The sequence below is a fragment of the Centroberyx affinis genome, unplaced genomic scaffold (genome assembly GCF_046629955.1).
Source record: "Centroberyx affinis isolate AG114_WGS23_722 - 3 ecotype Tasmania unplaced genomic scaffold, CSIRO-AGI_Caff_v1 ptg001544l_1, whole genome shotgun sequence".
Classification (NCBI taxonomy): domain Eukaryota; kingdom Metazoa; phylum Chordata; class Actinopteri; order Beryciformes; family Berycidae; genus Centroberyx; species Centroberyx affinis.
Genome location: NW_027280000.1, coordinates 180,001 through 198,082, shown reverse-complemented (window position 1 = coordinate 198,082; position 18,082 = coordinate 180,001). Strand labels below are relative to the sequence as shown.

The following is an 18,082-nucleotide window of genomic DNA, read 5'->3' as shown; positions in this document are numbered from 1 at the left end:
AATTTCTTATCTGAAATCTTTTCATTGATAGTATACACACAGATTTGTTTCTCTTTTGTTTATGAAATAATTAACAGAACATTGAAGGACATATTACAAACTCCTGCTAAATCAGATATCCCATGTATTAATCTCTGTTTATTAAAACTTTTAAAACATTTATGAACTGGGTAGCAGCTGTAGGAAAGAGTTGTGTGTTTAAAAGTCATGTACATGTTGAGATGTCTAAGTATACCATATGGGTCTTGGAAATACAGAAAGGGATGATGGGTTAAAACCTTCAAATATGCATGTCTTTACATGCCAGTCAGGTAGGTAGAGTAAATGGTTGCCCCCTGGCTTGCTGTTGGGTTCTCATCTGCAGCTACTCTGCATAGCCTACATGTGTAAAGATTTGTTGTAAGATAGCAAGAGTATATATAAGTTGCTTTATAGCTCAGACCCTTTACAGCTCTGTCAATTATTGCCTGGTGATCACGTGTACTTTATTCTTTCCCCTCTAATTTCATCTTTTCCAAGTCTCCCTCAGTGCACAGTACGAGTGACTTCAAGTGTCCCGTGCAGAGGGACATTTTAGGACACAACCATGGGGCAACAAAAACCTACAAATGTACTTATCTTTCACATTGTATGCCTCTTATGTGACACTATCCTCTGCTTGGTAAGAAATTGGATTATTTTGTGGACATACTGTAGTATAATTTGTGCTAACTAGAAAAATATGTATTTTTAATACAGCATGTATGTACCTATTTGAGTGGACTAACTGTTGCAAGTCAATAACATTTACGTTTTATTTCTCTTGCTTAGCCTACATCAAAAGTATTAGGTAAGTGTTTTTGTAACCGAGATACAGAATACATGAAAAACTAATAGCCATTTATTACTCTCCTTTATTTGTCTTCACTTTCATCATTTTCCTTGATGTTTGATGAAACATTTAACATGAGATTTTATGAATGTTTATTTTCAAATCTACTCCACAGAATATGATGTGGATGGTGGGCGGGACCTTGACATTTTTGACATCAATGAAGGTTTGCAAAAAAAAAAAAAAAAAAAAGTTTCTCCTTTATGTATGCAAATTATTATTCAGTAACAATCTTAAACTGGATTTCTTTGTTCTTGGTCTCCATAGAAGCAGGGTTGAATCTTGTAGAAGGAGATATTGTGCTTGATGAGGTATGTTAACAGGTTTTAATGTTCACTTGCATAATAGCATGTGATAAAATAGCTTAACCTTGGCTGATAATATTCTTACTACCCTTTTGATTGCCTTTAATGACCGCTGCAGAGACAAGTTCGAAATTCCATAATAGGTGATGAATACAGGTGGCCAAAGACGATTCCATACTACATGGAAGATGACTTGGGTAAGAGTGCTCTATTAAAACATTTGAGAAATAGTATCAGTAACCTTCCAAGAACAATTTAGATTCACCTGAACTGAGAGAATGTTTCTGCATGCATGTACAGTTTTAAAGAAATACCATTCAATTTATATTGTATATTCACATACATTAGTCCTGTGCTCTAGACAGTAGTTCTCAACCTTTTCATCTCACAACCCTCCTAAAAAGAAGAAATGCCTACATGCAACCCCCTGGTGAGGGTGTCAACAAACAAAATTGTGAAATTTGTCAGCAAAGATTTCTTTATAGATTTGTAGATTTTTATTTTTACTTGTCAGGTTATTGTCCTTGATTAATTATTGGAAGAAGCAGAGATGATGCAGATATTTGTTAACTCTCAAGAAGGAGGACATTCATCACTGAAAACATACTGATGATCTTGTAATTTTGAAACCTAGGTTTTCATATTGCATTAGTCATCTCACAGCACCCCCACAATCACCTCACAGCCTGCAGTTTGAGAACGACGGGTCTAGGACAGTCTACTTAATATTTGCCAACATGAACAACTCTCTCCCAATGCCAAGAAAACAGAACGAATGAATCACATTTCTGTGGATCCACAAAATCCACAGTCACAGATTCCAGTCTTAGTTCTCTGGTTTCTGGCTTGAAAGAGTCCATATTCAGAAACATTGGACATTGGACTTAAAGACCGTTGGAGCAACATACATGTAAAATAATATACATTGTTAATGGGTATTCCCTTTTGATATTTGTCCACTCATACCCAAGGCAGAAAGTCATTTAAGTGAGCCTTGTGGGAGTGGACAAAACCAAATTTGGACCTTGAACAAGCTTAAATAATTAAACACAGGTCTTCTGTTAATGTACACAGTGTTATGGTCAACCATAAAATGGTCCATTGGGTTTTTGAAGGCTATTTTTAATCTTTAAAAGAATATGTTTTATCGTCTCTGCAGAGATCAATGCAAAAGGTGTGATTCTGAAGGCCTTTGAACAGTACCGACTCAAGACCTGTATTGACTTCAAGCCTTGGACTGGAGAGTCAAACTACATTTCCATCTTTAAAGGGGGCGGGTAAGGCAAAAGATTTTTTTCATGCTGTTATGCTCTGATTTAGACGACAAGATGTGCTTTCAAAGGGAATTACTACATTATATAATATTACCGTTAAAACAAAAGTCCTTGAGAAATGAGATGGTGGATTCTATGTGATGTTCATAAAAGCCTTATTTCATCCAAAGCTGTTTCTCCTCTGTGGGTAACCGGCGAGTTGGGAAGCAGAGGTTGTCCATAGGGAGCAACTGTGACCGCATTGCAACCATTGAGCATGAGTTCCTTCATGCTCTGGGTTTCTGGCACGAGCAGTCCAGGTCAGATCGCGATGATTATGTCACCATCATGTGGGACCGGATCTCAGAGGGTATTGAACCTCTCATTCCTAGTCTGCCAACTAAACTATAATGAATTTATTCACTACCCCTACATGATTCTCCGCATAGCTTCTCCCTTTACCACTTTCCTATTTCACTGTGGCTTCTATTTGTATGTTTTTAGCATACTGATTCCCATCATGTCACTTTGGACATGCATGTGCATAATGTGGCTTTCATACCATACATTTTTACTAATTCTTCACAAAACAAACACTCTAAAGTAGATAAATTACCACATTCTTCTCCCACAACCATGTTCAAGAAGCTTGTCATGTATGACCTGAAGGAAAGCACTTATACTGAACAGCCCTAACATTGTTCATATGCCACAGTCCATTTCTTCTTGTCTCTCAATTGCTTTTATGACATTAAGATAAGCCTGCGCATGCATTGTTTTATAACAATATTGTATCATTGTATCATAACAATATTGAACTATGCCCATCAAATCATTAATAAATCAAGCCATTAATTCCTTTTATCTGAAATGATTAAAGTACAGAGTACTTTGGCATGTCAGCAAGCTTTCCTGAGTTGTTTGAACACCCATCTGCTGTAGATACATAACCTTGTGCACCCTCTTCATAAGCGATCCTAATAGACATCTTTGAAATCCTCTCCCACATTATGGAAGGAGCAGTTCTGATTGTTAATGAAAGAAAGCTAATGCCTGTGTTTATTTCTGGTCCACAGGTAGAGAACACAACTTTAACACCTACAATGACACAACCTCCAGCTCGTTGGGTGTACCCTATGACTACGGTTCCATGATGCACTACAGTAAGAACGCCTTCCGCAACGGCACTGAACCCACCATCGTCACCAAGATCCCTGCTTTCAGTGATGTCATCGGCCAGCGTATGGAATTCAGTGACAGTGACCTGCTCAAGCTCAGCCGCCTCTACAACTGCAGTAAGAGACTGGCCCCAACACCCAAGTTTTAAAAAGTGGGATGAAGCTCAATCAAATTGTCTGTGATAGACATATTGGATCTGTGCAAGTTGTCAACCTTAACCTTATATTCAATATAAAGTGTTGCAAAGATTTTTTTTTCCACATTCCACACTGTTGGTTTGTTTCATTCCAGGTTTTAGTAGCCCTTGTACGTATTTTCTAGTTGGTAAAGTCAATGCAATGCAGTTGTTGATTAAATAGTTAATGTCCTAACTGCTTGCTTCATGTGTATTTAATGAGTTTACAGCAAGTCAAAGTTCTTTTACACCAGCTGTTTAGCAGTGCTGAAATATGTGTATGTGTTTATGCACCTTCTTCTAGCCAAAGCCTCCACATTCCTGGATTCATGTGACTTTGAGCGTGAGAACATCTGTGGTATGATCCAGGGCCCAGGGGACCAGGCTGATTGGACCAGGGTAACCCAAGCTGCTGGAGGGCCCAGCACTGACTATTCCAACATGGGCAAATGCTCTGGTGAGAATCCCCTCACAACAGCAACGTGCACACATACATAATCCTTGGCACAACTACACAGCTGTGCCATTATCACTGGCCTATATCAACTCCCCTCTTATCATCAACTGTACAAAGTGCGTTCCAGTGGGTGTCATTAACTTGGAAGAAACGCTCATGTGTTGAAATTAATGGAGTGATATTTGGATCTGCAGGCTCAGGGTACTTCATGCACTTCAGCACTGGCACAGGCAACGTCGGGGACACGGCTATGCTTGAGAGCAGGCTGCTCTACCCCAAGCGAGGTTACCAGTGCCTGCAGTTCTTCTACTACAATAGTGGCAGCCCTGATGACACACTGAGCATCTGGGTCCGACAGTATGACAAAGCTAACCCCAACGGAACCCTGCACCACATAAAGACCATAGATGGTGACTATTATTCAATCCTAGGGCTGATCAAAATTTGTGGTACTGTTTTGTTGGGGAAATCTGAACATCTCACACTCGCTGTTCAAGAAATGCAATATTTTCATCTCATGTTACAGGAGCCCCTCAGGAGCTTTGGCAACTGCACCACGTGAGTCTGAACGTCACGACCAAGTTCCGTGTTGTGTTTCAGGGGACCAAGAAGGGCTCCGGGCCCTCGGCGGGGGGGCTGTCCCTGGATGACATCAACCTCTCTGAGACCACCTGCCCAGAGTTTGTATGGAGAGTGAAGAACTTCAGTCACGTTATGGACAATACTCCATCAGACAGGGCTATCTACAGCCCCCCCTTCACCTCCAAGGAGGGTTACACCTTCCAAATGGGTCTGTACCCCAGCGGTAAGGCAGGCTACACTGGTGAGTTGTCAGCCTACGCCCATCTGGTGGCCCGTGCTGGAGACACAGGTCAGAAATGGCCATGTCCCTGGAAACAGATGACCATGATGCTGATGGACCAGAACCCACACATCCAAAAGCGCATGTCCAACCAGCGCAGTGTCACCACTGACCCCAACAGGACATTAGGTCAGATAATGGTGCAACTGTTCACAAACATCATTAGAATGTTCAGAATATTCATGAAAATACTGTAATGTGTCCTTGTTTAACACTTAGACTCTGACCGCTTTTACTGGGATGACCCTCGCAAGGTGGGCTCTGAGGTCACAGATACCGATGGCACCAAGTATTTCCGAGGGCCAGGATTAGGCACACCAGTGTACCTCACCCACCTCAGAGCCAAGAGCAGGGATTTCATCAAGGGAGGAGACGCCATCTTTCTCCTCACCATGGAGGGTAAAAGAAATGGATTTCAATACACTTTTCAGTGTTTCCAAAGATACTGCATAAGGGAAGAAAAGTAACAATAAGGAGCCAGGCGTAAAAGCAAACCATTAATGTAATCATTTTGACTTATACACTTTGTTCAAAAGACATTATGGAGACAGTGTAAAGAAGACACAGCCATCCTGCCATACATATCAATAACATGTTAGTGGGCTATATACTGAGGTCATCCCACGCATTCAAATAGCAAATTATTTTGTGATCATGTATTCCAATGATACATGATTACATCCCTGATTCACACACCCACTTATAGGGCAAACACAATCAATCATGCGATCCAATTATCCTGCTAATAAGTGCTCCTCCACTCGAATCTCATTCACTGTTCGCTCTTTTTTTCTGTTCCTTTTCAGATGTGTCTCATCTCACTGTCACTCAACCTTTGCCCTCCACAACCGTGTTGCCCTCCACAGGCACATTACCCTCCACAGCCACAACCATGTTTCCTATCACCACTGTAACCCCTGATGCCTGCACCAATGTGGAGTGTCAGAATGATGGAGTCTGTGTGTTGGACAAAGAAAAGGCTGCTTGCAGGTGACTACTTTTTGAGTCGCAAACTACTGAATGTAACAATTTGTGAGCTTGGAATTATATCAGTTGTATCTTGACTTTTTGTTTTTTAACCAAAATTGAATTATCCACATATTTGTGATCTTTGAATGTTACTTTGCACTTGTGTGGTGTTATTGTGGGGTTAAATATAAAAAAATAGAAAGTACATAACAGTTTTGGCAGCTGGTATGCCAAATCTTTGATGCTCAGAATCTTAGCACTGTATACCATCTAGATAGAAACTTATAATTCCAAGCTCACAAATGGTCAGTAAATCAGTTCAGTAGTGAATAATGACCATGATCTAGAGACCACCATAGTAAAACCCTCTCTCCCTCACTTTCTCTCATCCAGTCCCATTAGTTAAGCTTCTTCTCCAATTTCTCCAATGCCCTTGTACCCCTCCATCTGTGTATGCTCTGTATCTATTGAGGGGAATTTCAAATAATTTCAAGCCTGACTCTTCTCTCTCCTCTCTCATTCTCTGCACCCCCAGGTGTGTGGTGGGTGATGACTGGTGGTATCATGGAGACAGATGTCAGTTCATGGGCACCAGCAAGGACAAAACCACCCTAGCACTTGCGTCTTCTCTCTCTGTACTAGCTGCCATGCTGATTGTTACAGCAGTCAGTGTCATCTGTGTGAAAAAGAAGTATAACAAACCCAGTAATGACACTGGTATCACAATGGCAAACATGAGTGCCACTAAAAAACTGTAGAGTGGCAGACGCTGAACCTCTGGTTCAACTAACAGTTGGTGGGTAAATGGAATAAAGCAATATTTTCAATTGAATGTTTATGCTAAATATTTTGTTTATCAGGCTTTGGGTTTAAAGAATAATGGTTGATAACTCAAATGTTATTTTCTAGCAGTCTCAGACTTGCAAGGTATGAAATGTTAAACGAATAAGGGAGATCATAATATTAAACAAGATTGCCCCCCTCTGGTCATGCAATGTAAAAACATCAGTATGATTTCAAAATACTCTTGTGTTGTAATTAATATACAGCTATTGTTTTCTTAATCACAATAAATTATTATAAAATGATTTTATATGAATGAATTAAGAGCAAGTTTAAACTATACAAACACAGAGCTTATGTGCCAAAGAGTCACTTGGGATTTTCAATTCACTATGAAAAACAAGTCCAGGACAGCATGAATTATATTCACAAATTTAAAATTTATTATACCAAAGACAGGAACATTTGTGTTGTCTGCTTTCCATGTGGATATATTTGTTTGTATTACTGAACTTGACACAGTCATGCCGGTGATAACAGTTACTGTAGGAGGGAGGTGGGACTAATATTATCTGTGTGTGTGTGTGTATATGTATGTGTATATATGTGTGTGTGCAAGTGTGCATGCGAAAGTCTGTGTCTATTAGTGTGCGTTAGATACAGTGATGACTACGGGACATCACAAGCAAACAAAACGGAGCAAACCATAGCAATTGCACACGTGTGTGTGTGTGTGTGTCTGTGTGTGTGTGATATTTGTGGGTCTACAGTGTAAGATAAAGGAGGGTGATATCTCCATAAAAACAATCTCTGGGTGAACCACACATCCTCCCTACCACTAAAACCCTTCACCGACATACAGGTACACAGTTCCTTTAAAAGCATCAGTATACAACATTTCTCTTATTTACAATCATTGGAAAAAAAATCACCATTTCTCTCAGAGAAGATTAGTAAAAGTGACTAAGTCACCATAAAGAGTATGCAACTCCTAGGAGTTAGTCTTTAAAATTTCTACAAAAATTTCTATGCCGTTTTACAGGCCAAGAGTCATGATTTACTGAAGAAATACAGTATTTTAAGTGCCCTATCTACAACAGTTAAGCGTGGTATTACTGGTGTACCATTCAACATAGTTCACTGATAATAAAAAGATTATGTGTCTCTGTTTTAAAAAGTTCTTTCAGCAACTTCACTTCTTTCACATTAAAAGATATGGTAAGTTCTTATAAAACAAACAAACAAACCATGGAATCGTTATCCATATTAACAAGTGTTGTGGCAGGCTAACACTATTGCAGAGAGACTAGTGTTGATTACATACTCGGCTGGTTGTCTAATGTAAAAACAACGTTCCACAGTCTGTGAGAAGGGCATTACCCTGGACACTAGGAGGTGTGTCCAAAGGGTATTCAAGAGGGTAGGGTATCATTAAAGGGCTCATTTGCTTGTTCTATCATATAAGTTGCTTGGGAAAAAAATGGGTGGAGCAGATTACAGTGCATGTTACTCCAGTGATGAGGTTGTGTAGTGTCTGAGTGATGAAAGGCTGTAGACTGTTTAGAAAAGTAGGATGAGATTTTTTCATGTGCATTTTACAGCCTCTGGAGGAATCGCAATGGTTTGTGTCCATGTACTGCAAAATCAGAGTGGTTAAGTTATTGGTAGTGGTCAGGCTGCAGCTGGGAGGGAGATGGAGCTGTTGGTGGTGGTGGTGCTGCTCAGAGGGGTGTGTCATAGTAGTCTGCAGGCTGATCGGTCCCAGGCGGCTTCTGCTGTTTCTGCTGATGCTGCTTCATGATCTCCTTCACCTCCTCCTCCAGCTCTGGAGGAATGATGAACTGGTCATCTGGGTCGGGCTGGGCTGGAGCTGTGAAGTAACCCCCGGGCTTCTTGGAGGGTGCGTCAGCGGCCACCTCGATAAGGTTGTGACTCTTTTCCTGGGGCGCCACCGACCCATTTCCCCTCCTCTTCCCCACCAACTTTCCTCCATCCCCACCTCCTGCTCCGCCTCCCTGCCATGACTCGTCTCTCTCCAGCCCATTCTCGACCTCCCCAAGGCTCATGTCAACCCCTTCCTCCAGGGGCTCCGGGGTGCATGGAGGGGGAGGCGGTGGTGGAAGAGGCAACAGGGTGCGCTCCTGGCCAGAGGATGATGGTAGTGGTGTTTGGGGTGATGCAGAGGATGAGGACTCAGCCTTGAGGCAGTGGATATCTGCCTCTACCTCCACGCGGCTCCCATTGGAGAAAACCCCAGCAATGGGCTCCTCATCCTCGCTGTCCAGCCCATTGTCAGACAGAGCACTGGAGAAGGTGGCGCTGGACAGCTGCCTCTGGAAGGAGCCTGTCAGGCAGGCCGGATGAAGGGCGCAGCAGCTGCGGGCAGAGGGCAGCTCTGAACTTGGGTACAGGTACTGGCAGGGCTGGGTGGTGATGTGAGCCTGCTGGTGCAGTAGGGAGAGTGAGTGGGCCTGGTGGTGCAGGTGGAGGTGAGGATGGTGGGGCTGCTCATGCAGCAGCACCAGGGAACTCTGAGGTGGCTCATCAGATGAAGCCGTGGAGCCCACCTCGCTGCTCATCTCACTGGTGCTGATCTCACTGCTGATTTCACTGCAGGAGGAGGGGGGCACAGGGAGGGAGCCGTCCGGGGCCCCCAGGGGCCGCTCCTTGATGGCGGAGGCCGAGGGGGGGTAGGAGCCCAGGCCAGGGCTGGGAGGCGGCTGGGGAGGCTCTGAACAGCAGCAAGAGCAGCAGTCTTCACTCACACTGAGCTGCACCACCACAGCGCTGAGGCTGTCGGTGCAGCCGTAGCCCTGTGCCAGCGTGCACAGCTTCTTAGCAGCAGCCAGGCCATCGGGGACATTTCGGACAGCCTCCACAGCCTCAGCCGGGGACACGGCGTCCCACAGGCCCCGGCTGCCCAGGATGAAGAACTCGTCCTGGGGGGTGAGAGTGACTGTCTGCACATAGGGACGAGGGATGACCGATGGGTAGAGGAAGGAGTAGCCCATGATTCGTGTAGAATCAGTCACACCGTTCACCTTATTGTCCTGTGGAAAAGAAATATAAACTGTGAATGTGTGCATAAACACCAAGAGAAATAGTATACATGAAATAGTGCACATCTAAAATTATCACTCCACTCTCATTTCTCCACACACACACAAAAACACACACGGATGCCTTCAAAGATCTCTACCTCAGTGATGATGGCCTTGTGCTGCCTGATCCTGCGGTACTCCTCTTCCAGTCCTACGTTGTGAAGCAGAGACAGGGGCAACGGCTTTCCATCGCGGCACAGAATGGCCTGGCACTTGCCCACGTTGGCAGCCGTCAGGGTGAAGCAGCCACCGGGGTCGGTGGGGTCGTGCCTGATGTGACACAGTGCCGCTGAGCCGCCCAGCTTCTGCCCCGCAGTTCCCAATTTCCTGCAGTGGTGGAGAAGTCGGAAAGAAAGGGGAAACGGGAGGAAGAGGGAGAGTGACTATTTAATAAACATCAATCAATCAAATGTGCACAGTTTTTTTGAGACTATTTAATTTTGCAACATACAAGGGAGGCTTTGTGAAATACGAGAGCATGGCTGATTCTACTAAATTGTGTGAAAAAGCATAAACAATGTCAAGCCTGTCATCTACCTTTGCATGACAAGAAAGGTGTTGGTCATGTAGTCCTCTTCGCTCTTGGTCTTATGCAGCTCTTCAGCCAACACGTCATTCATGGTGCACTGCAGAAGGTAGGGCACTTCCACATTCCTGTCCCCATCAAACACACCGTACAGAGCCTCGCGACTGCCGCAGAAACTGTTCACTGAAAGGGCCGCAACACACAGCCTGGAGAGGAAATGCAAACAGAAGATCAAAAAAAAAGAAAGAAAAAAAAATCTATTGCCATTACATCATTCAGTCATAAGCTCTGTGGGGACAACAATTATGGCTTCAAAGACTGTATATAAGAACACAATAACCTCTCACTTTTTTTTTTCTGATACTCCTCTGTCAATATATTGATCATACTCATCTCTCCACACACTAGTAACCATGGAAACATGTTCCACTGCATGCATACGCCTCCTCACTGACCACTATGATTCATTCGAGCGTATGTACAGCAGAACCTCAAACATCCAAACATAAATGTGTGAAACCATTACACAAAATTACTATAATTTCCTTATATAAGCATGTGTGTAAAAGTGTTGAATATGCAAATTAGCCGCTATAGAGATGTTTTTTGAAGGTGAACATTCATGTTTCACATTTTCATTAAGCGTTGCCTCAGTTATTCTCTGTATTTGAGCGATCTGATAATCAAATGATGAGTAACTGGATCAAATGATGAGCATTCCCAAGAGGCTTGGATTAACGAGGCTTCACTGCACTAGTATGATGCAGTTGTGCTGTAAATGTGCGGATCATTGACTGGATTAAACTCACTTGTTCTTGACGCCCGAGGCCTCTGTGTAACCATGACTCCACACAGCAGGCCCACCAGAAGCCTCATTCGATGAAAAGGTTGGCGGCGGATCAATACGGAAGCAGCGAATATTACTGAAATAAACAAACAAACAAGAAGACAGATTGTTACTTACAAATCCCTGTATCATATAGAGGCAAGATACATTAACTAAGAACATTATTCCTGATTAGATTATATCAGATGAGTGTAGATGAGGAAATTGTGTTATTGTAACAGCAAATAATAGGATACAACACAGAAAAAAATGATCTAAATAAGAAGAGATTTTATATACAGTATATGGATATATGCAATAAAGTATGAAAAAGACATAAAAAAGAATGAAAGCATATATATAGGATTTGCAAAATGTGCGTATTCACATTAACAAGACTATAGCAGGCCATACATATGTACAGAAAAAGTGTCTTGGCTTACAGACAACAAAATGCAGACACAGGGAACAATAATGACATACTTGAGCTGCTCAAGGGTCTTGTGGTCCAGGTTGAGACGAGGGTTTCCGGTCAGGTCCAGCTCCTGGAGCTTGGGAGGCAGATTCTCCGGCAGCGTGATCTCACTCAGCTCATTACAGCTCAGATCCACGCACTGACGACAGAGGAGAAGCTGTGAATACTCTCACACAGGCATGTAAATGCATCCCGGCACACACACACACACACACACACACACACACACACACACACACACACACTTACGCACACTTACAAAACTCACTCCGACACCCACTGCTGTTACAACCATGATTGGCTTACTTTCATCTCCATCAGTTGCATGACCTCAGGAAAGACCTCGATGGCGTTGGAGTGGGCGATGAGTGTGTGCATGCGTCGACAGTTCATGATGGTGGTGGGTACAGTTTTCAGCATGTTTCCGCTCAGGTCCACCTCCTCCAGCTCCTCCAGCTTGGCCATTTTACTGAGGGATGAGGTGAAAGCAGTGGGTGAGTTAAGTGTGTAAAATGTGGGTGAGTGAGTAGTGAGAGAGAGAGAGTGACTAACCGGCTGGCTAGCTGAGTGAGAGTGTGAATGAGACTGTGTACTGCATGCATAAACGATCCCTTACCTGGCTGGGAAGGTCTGGAGGTGGTTGTAGGCCATGTGCAGCACTCGAAGGTGTGTGTGTCCCGTTAGCAAGGGCACACACTTGTCTGTCAGCCGGTTATTGGTCAGGTACAGTTCCTGGAGGATGCTGTGGCTCTCCTCTGATAGGCTGGATGGAGGCAGGTGCTCCAGCTTGTTGGCTGATGCATTTACGCATCGCAAACTGTAAGTGAAATTGAAGGTTCAGATTGTTTTGTAAGAGCAGGGTAACACTCAACACACATAAACACATACACACACCATAAAACAGTGAACTTGAGGATTGCATAACAATGAAACAAGTGACTTTTATACATGTGCCAAAAACAAAAGTGTACTGTGACAAAATCCCATCCATTTTCAGAGTTAGATGATGTGGCAGGTGAGCGTTACATGCTCCTTAGTGAATTCTGACTTCTTGGCCACCATCAAAATCTATAATTAGTTGTTTGCTGTGATATGGTGTGCAAGCTTTTTCCTGATCTGGTTTTCTTTATTATCACACACCTGCAAAAAAAAATGACCTTGGACACTTCATACTACCTTAAATCCTATTATTATTATTATTATTATTATTATATTATTAAGCTGAGCTTTGTTTTGTTTGTTTTGTTTTGTTTTTGTTAATGGTTTACTTTATTGTCTTGGTTATTGTATTATTGTCTTCTCAATTATGTTTTGAATTAAAAAAAAAATCCTATTCATAATTCCCATCCTCCATCTTAATATGTGTCTGTATTTTTCCTATATTTAATCTTCTTCTTGAAGGACGTCTGGTGATGAAAGCAAATCACTTCCAGGCCATGGTTAATGTTACCTGTCAGATTTGAGGAACAGGTTGCAGGGCAGCTCCACCAGTTGATTGTGCTGTATGTCTAAAACCTCCAGCAGAGGGCGCTCCACTCTTTCAGGCAGCTTCTGCAACTGGTTGTGTCCTGCACTCAGCTTCCTCAGACTGTTGCTGCATAGCAACCTGCGGCACGAAGAGCATAGAGACGGATGGGTCACTACCACAACATCAAAGATAAGCAGACGGGCTCAACTAAATCTGCAGTGGTGCATTTGTGAGATAGACAGACAGATAGAGAGACATAGAGAGAGAGAGAGAGATACAGAGGGAGAAAAAGCTCAAATAATGATGACATGACTGGTGAGCTGGTGATGCATGAGTCTTCCACACGTGAAATTTGGCTTGTGGAAGAGTGCACTGTAACTGAAGTGGGTCGAAATAGGCATGGAAATGAGGATAGCACGGGGGGAGGATGGGGGCGATGAGGATGTGAAAACAGAAAATAGCAGCGCCTCTAGTGGAGCCTGCAGTTGAAATTCATCATCTTGACACTTACTGGGTAAAAAATAGATCTGCAGACAATGAGGGGACCAGCGAGAGAGAGAAAGAGAGAGAGAGAGAGAGAGTGAGAGTGAGAGTGAGAGTGAGAGAGAGAGAGACAGAGAGAGAGACAGAGAGAGAGAGAGCGAGAGAGAGAGGGAGGTGGAGAGAGTCGGCATGAGACAGAGAGAAGAGGAGGAAGTGAGCTGCATCACAAGTGACCTTCTAAGAGGCTATATAAAGAGGAGGAGAATAGAAGAAGGCTGTGGAGGTTACAGGCTGACAATGGGCAGGGAGAACTAATGCAGGTCTTCCATTTACAGGTATTGCTATGAACACACTGGCGAGAGAGAGAGAGAGGCTGAGACTCACCGTGCCGGGAGCTCGGTGATGAGGTTGTGGCTCATGTCCAGAACTTCCAGTTTCTTAACCTCACACAGCCAGTCTGGCAAAGACTCCATACGGTTCCTACGTTGAGAGGGTTAATGATGATAAATTCTGCACTGTTTGCAAAGTGAGATACATAACAAGGAATATAATCCTCATCTAAGTGGGAAATCACATGCATTTGGATTCCCAACAGAGCAGCCCTAGAAAGGACAAAGGCAGCAACTTCAATTTTGGTCGAAAATTGGATTTTGTCATTTTTGTAATGTTATAGACTTGCTTTATCAGCTGGGTTCCTGTCTCAACTGTGCTGTTTTTGTAGACAAAATAGGGGAAAATAATTACAACAACTGACACGGAAACCAAAGAAAATCATAGTGGCTTCACTTGCTGTAGCTTGCCTTTGTTGCACCGCATCTTGAAATAAGTTACAACTCTATGGTTTTGTTTTGTGTCAGTGTGATGTTAAACAGATGTCACTGACATTTTCATCATGTTTTTTACTTTTATAGTGAACAGCAACAAAAGTAACATTAAATGTCAGCTACTGTATTTTGCTTTGCCTTTTGTATTGACCATGAAGAGGCAGGTTACAGTATCTATATAAGGATCAAAGGTCAAGTCAAAGGTCAGAGTTAATAAGGTTAAAGAATAACATCTTTCTATGTTGACACAATACCCATATTTTCTAAGATCTTCTTCCAAGTTATTTGGCTTGGCAGTAACAAAAGCCATTTTTCTCAGTTTCACACTCAGCAGTTACTGCCCTTTTCCTTTTGGAAGGCAGAGAGGATATAAAAGCTATGTTTTCAAAATAGTGTTTTTCAGGTTCCAATTGGTGCCATATTCTTTTTGTGTGTGTGTGTGTGTGTGTGTGTGTGTGTGTGTGTGCTTTTGGGATTTTGCTCACCTCGAGATGTCCATGTAACTGAGATTGGAGGGTACAGGACTCACATCCAGCTGTCGTAGCTCTGTAGGGAGAAATCCAAACACATTAACCTACAGAAACGGCAAGGACAAATGGGGTCTATTACAAAAGCAGGTAGATGGAAAACAGAGGGGGGAAAAATTGTGAGTGATGATAAAGCTAGAGAGGGATGATGGAGAGACAATGAGACAGCATCACTGAAGAGCATGTGGAGAGAGATAAATGGGGTGCAATAAAGTCGTACAGAAAAAGAAAGGAGGAGTGAGATCTGTGAGGTGAGTAATACTGAGAGGTACAGAGGAAATGGATTCATCTCAGTAACAACAAGACAATAATTTCAATTTAGAAACTGGTGATATGGTGGAGGTTGCTGGGGTGTGGGGGGGGATTTGCCTTGTCTAACCACGCACGATTCCCCTTGCAGAGAACATCAAGCGCTGCAAGCCAACCCACCGTTGTTGGAGGCGTAGATGCCTTTGAGCAGGCAACCCTTGGCCTTGAGGCTGGAGATGCGGTTCCTCTCGCAGTGCAGCACCTCCAGCCTGGGGAAGAGTGAGGCGTCCAGCTCCTCCAGCCTGTTATCCCTCACATCCAGCTGGGTTACGTGTCTCAGCAGGTCAGGCTCATCTGGCACCACGCTGGAGATCTTATTCAACCTGACAGTGGGAGCAGGGAGGAGGCAAAGGGTCATTCCGCCTGGATCAGACAGAACTGCACAGGCTGTGGCCTTTCTTTTTAGGTAGGGAACATGCCTTGGGTGATGGCTGATATGCTGTGCAGCTTCTTGAGTTTTCTTTGGCATTCAGCGTTGTTATATGTAACAATGATGAATCAGTTTTTGATTTATACGGTGGGTGGTTGATTTGTTTCGCCATTTAGGGTAAACTACTGATTAGCAGTCTGTCACCTACTGCCGATATCTTCTGAGTAAGTATCAAATGCTTAATAATTACCTATATTAAAGACATGTAAGACAGATATCTTATTCTGTTTCATAAATAATGAATAAGCCTGATGTGATCCTATGACTGATCCACTATGCCTCCAATGGGCTTATTCATAAACTGACAAGTGCCTACTGACTTGACACTTGGCACGTTTTCATGCCTCTCTTTTTCTGCTAAAGAGCGGAAAAAACAGCTGCAGCTCTGAGAAAAGACTAAGCACACATCAGCATTAAAGCTAACAAATGATCTTTGTCCCGGCGGGTGAGAACACAATGTTGGACCATAATTTTGAGAAATGTGAGAAGGAGTGATGTATTAACTGGAGAAATAATGCAAGTCACTCCAGCCCTGCGCTTTCCTGAACAATAGGAAGACAACTGACGGAGTCACTACGGGCAAATGATTTCCTGATTCCGTGCCGACAGGCTGTCTAGTACAGTTATAGTTTCCTCTCAGTGTTTTCGTTTTGGTCATTAGATGGATAACACGTGTTACACAGTACATTGCTTTTGGCATGAGTAGGGACTAGAGCGGATACACAGTCTTGACAAGGGGGCAGTGTCGCAGTGTGTGCCCCCCCAAAAAAAATCTCACTATCGCTATCACATTTTAATCATAAAACCACATCTCATGATCAATTAATTATCATCAGCAGCAAAACAAGTTTTAGCCTGAGGGAAAATAAGACGGCACAATAACAACAAAAAGTCATGATTAAGGGTTTGTGCGCACAAATCTGCCCGCGTCTCCGTACCGTAGGTCGATGTGTTTGACGCGGAGCAGCCTGAAACTCTGGAGGGTGAGTGTGTCCAGGCTGTTGCCCGCCATACACAGCTTCTCCATGGAGGCCAACCTCTCCAGCACCTGTGGCACGTGGCTGAACTGGTTGAAGGAAAGGCCTAGGTAGCTCAGCCTCTGGAGGGAACCCAGCTCATTGGGCAGCTCACCCAGACAGTTGCCATCCAACAGGAAAGTCTGCAAACTGGGAGAGGAACGAGAGATGATGGGGAGAAGTTACTGCGCGTGAATGGGCAGTTAGTCTGTTTTTACCTGATTCATGAAATAGGCAATATAACTACCATTTTTCTTTATTTGCACCTATAAAGTGGCTCAAGATCTCTGAAGATGTGCTCATTAGAAATTGTTCAACAGTTTTGACATCTATAATCAGCATGGTTGATGTCCAGCAGATGGCAGTAACAGCACAAAGGCCCTACTGGTCACTTCAGGAATTCACAGACATTCCAGATCATTCCCGCAGATTAAATGAGAGGAGCACACAGAAATTCTCCTTGTCTCAATTTCATTCCTGTGTTAGGCACCAGTCCTTTGTACGGCAACTCCGTCTACCACCACACACACTTAATGAAGAGCATCACTTCTAGCTTTCAGTATTTGGTCTAACCCAAATGCCTCTACGTCTAGTTTAGAATGAGGATTGAGATCGGTTTGAAGCAAATGTCCCATTATCTAATCACGTTCTAAATTAAGCACGAGGCAGAGACATATCTGACCTGAGACGATTCTGAGCTGGCCAACATCTGTCAGCACTTACCCAGCTTCTAAATCACTCCCTCAGGCTATGTATCCTGTATTGTAATACTTGGGCAAATACTTAACCTTATTAAAAACTGACACTCATTCCTGTGCACAGCCTTAGGACAGGACTAATAATGGATTATTATTGAATAATAATGAATTACCCGAGCCTCAGGCCATGACTTCATTTACATGTTACATAACATTTTTGGCATTTTGCTGACACTCTTAACCAGAGCCACTTACAATAAGCGAAACAGTAGGAAAATCACCAACACTGCAAGCAGCCAATAATGAGAGCCATGGTAAACAGATAGAGCCAAGATATGCCTGTTACTTAGATTCTGGCTGTATTTTCCTTATTCTCATAGCCTCTACGTTCGCCAAAAATGTCTACCTTGCAGCATAGACACAATTGGTTCTGTGAGATTGTTAAACAGATGCAAATAGTAACATAATTACCATGTTTTGAGACAGTTTTTGTGTTGAAACTCTAATAGCTGATAGTCACTATGTTAACGTATGCCTATGTTTTA

The 18,082-nt window shown here is 43.1% G+C and overlaps 2 protein-coding genes across 2 annotated transcripts in view; one reads left to right on the top strand and one right to left on the bottom strand.

Moving 5' to 3' along the window:
* The first annotated feature begins 586 nt into the window (after window positions 1–586).
* Window positions 587–6,829, top strand: mep1bb (meprin A subunit beta b). The gene is made up of 14 exons (XM_071527534.1): window positions 587–661; window positions 811–829; window positions 987–1,037; window positions 1,139–1,182; window positions 1,295–1,373; window positions 2,336–2,453; window positions 2,621–2,799; window positions 3,506–3,724; window positions 4,088–4,240; window positions 4,435–4,650; window positions 4,767–5,231; window positions 5,322–5,501; window positions 5,909–6,092; window positions 6,607–6,829. Exons 1-14 carry the CDS (start codon window positions 587–589, stop codon window positions 6,827–6,829), a joined length of 2,205 nt encoding a protein of 734 aa, XP_071383635.1.
* A 474-nt stretch (window positions 6,830–7,303) lies between these two features.
* Window positions 7,304–18,082, bottom strand: part of phlpp1 (PH domain and leucine rich repeat protein phosphatase 1) — a 42,791-nt gene continuing 32,012 nt past the window's right edge. The window contains exons 6-17 of the mRNA XM_071527535.1: window positions 16,762–16,989; window positions 15,514–15,716; window positions 15,043–15,103; window positions 14,118–14,213; window positions 13,233–13,388; window positions 12,399–12,599; window positions 12,089–12,251; window positions 11,791–11,921; window positions 11,291–11,404; window positions 10,493–10,687; window positions 10,054–10,282; window positions 7,304–9,904 (exon numbers count right to left, since the gene is read on the bottom strand). Coding sequence (XP_071383636.1) covers window positions 8,576–9,904; window positions 10,054–10,282; window positions 10,493–10,687; window positions 11,291–11,404; window positions 11,791–11,921; window positions 12,089–12,251; window positions 12,399–12,599; window positions 13,233–13,388; window positions 14,118–14,213; window positions 15,043–15,103; window positions 15,514–15,716; window positions 16,762–16,989 — 3,106 coding nt within the window. The 3' untranslated portion in view covers window positions 7,304–8,575. The remainder of the gene's footprint in view (window positions 9,905–10,053; window positions 10,283–10,492; window positions 10,688–11,290; window positions 11,405–11,790; window positions 11,922–12,088; window positions 12,252–12,398; window positions 12,600–13,232; window positions 13,389–14,117; window positions 14,214–15,042; window positions 15,104–15,513; window positions 15,717–16,761; window positions 16,990–18,082) is intronic.

Excerpts from the sequence above, each read along its gene's own strand:
- mep1bb (XM_071527534.1), top strand. The coding sequence starts at position 587 with ATGGGGCAACAAAAACCTACAAATGTACTTATCTTTCACATTGTATGC. Across the intron at positions 2,454-2,620 it reads TCCATCTTTAAAGGGGGCGG|CTGTTTCTCCTCTGTGGGTA; the intron begins GTAAGGCAAAAG and ends TTTCATCCAAAG. Across the intron at positions 4,651-4,766 it reads CCACATAAAGACCATAGATG|GAGCCCCTCAGGAGCTTTGG; the intron begins GTGACTATTATT and ends CTCATGTTACAG.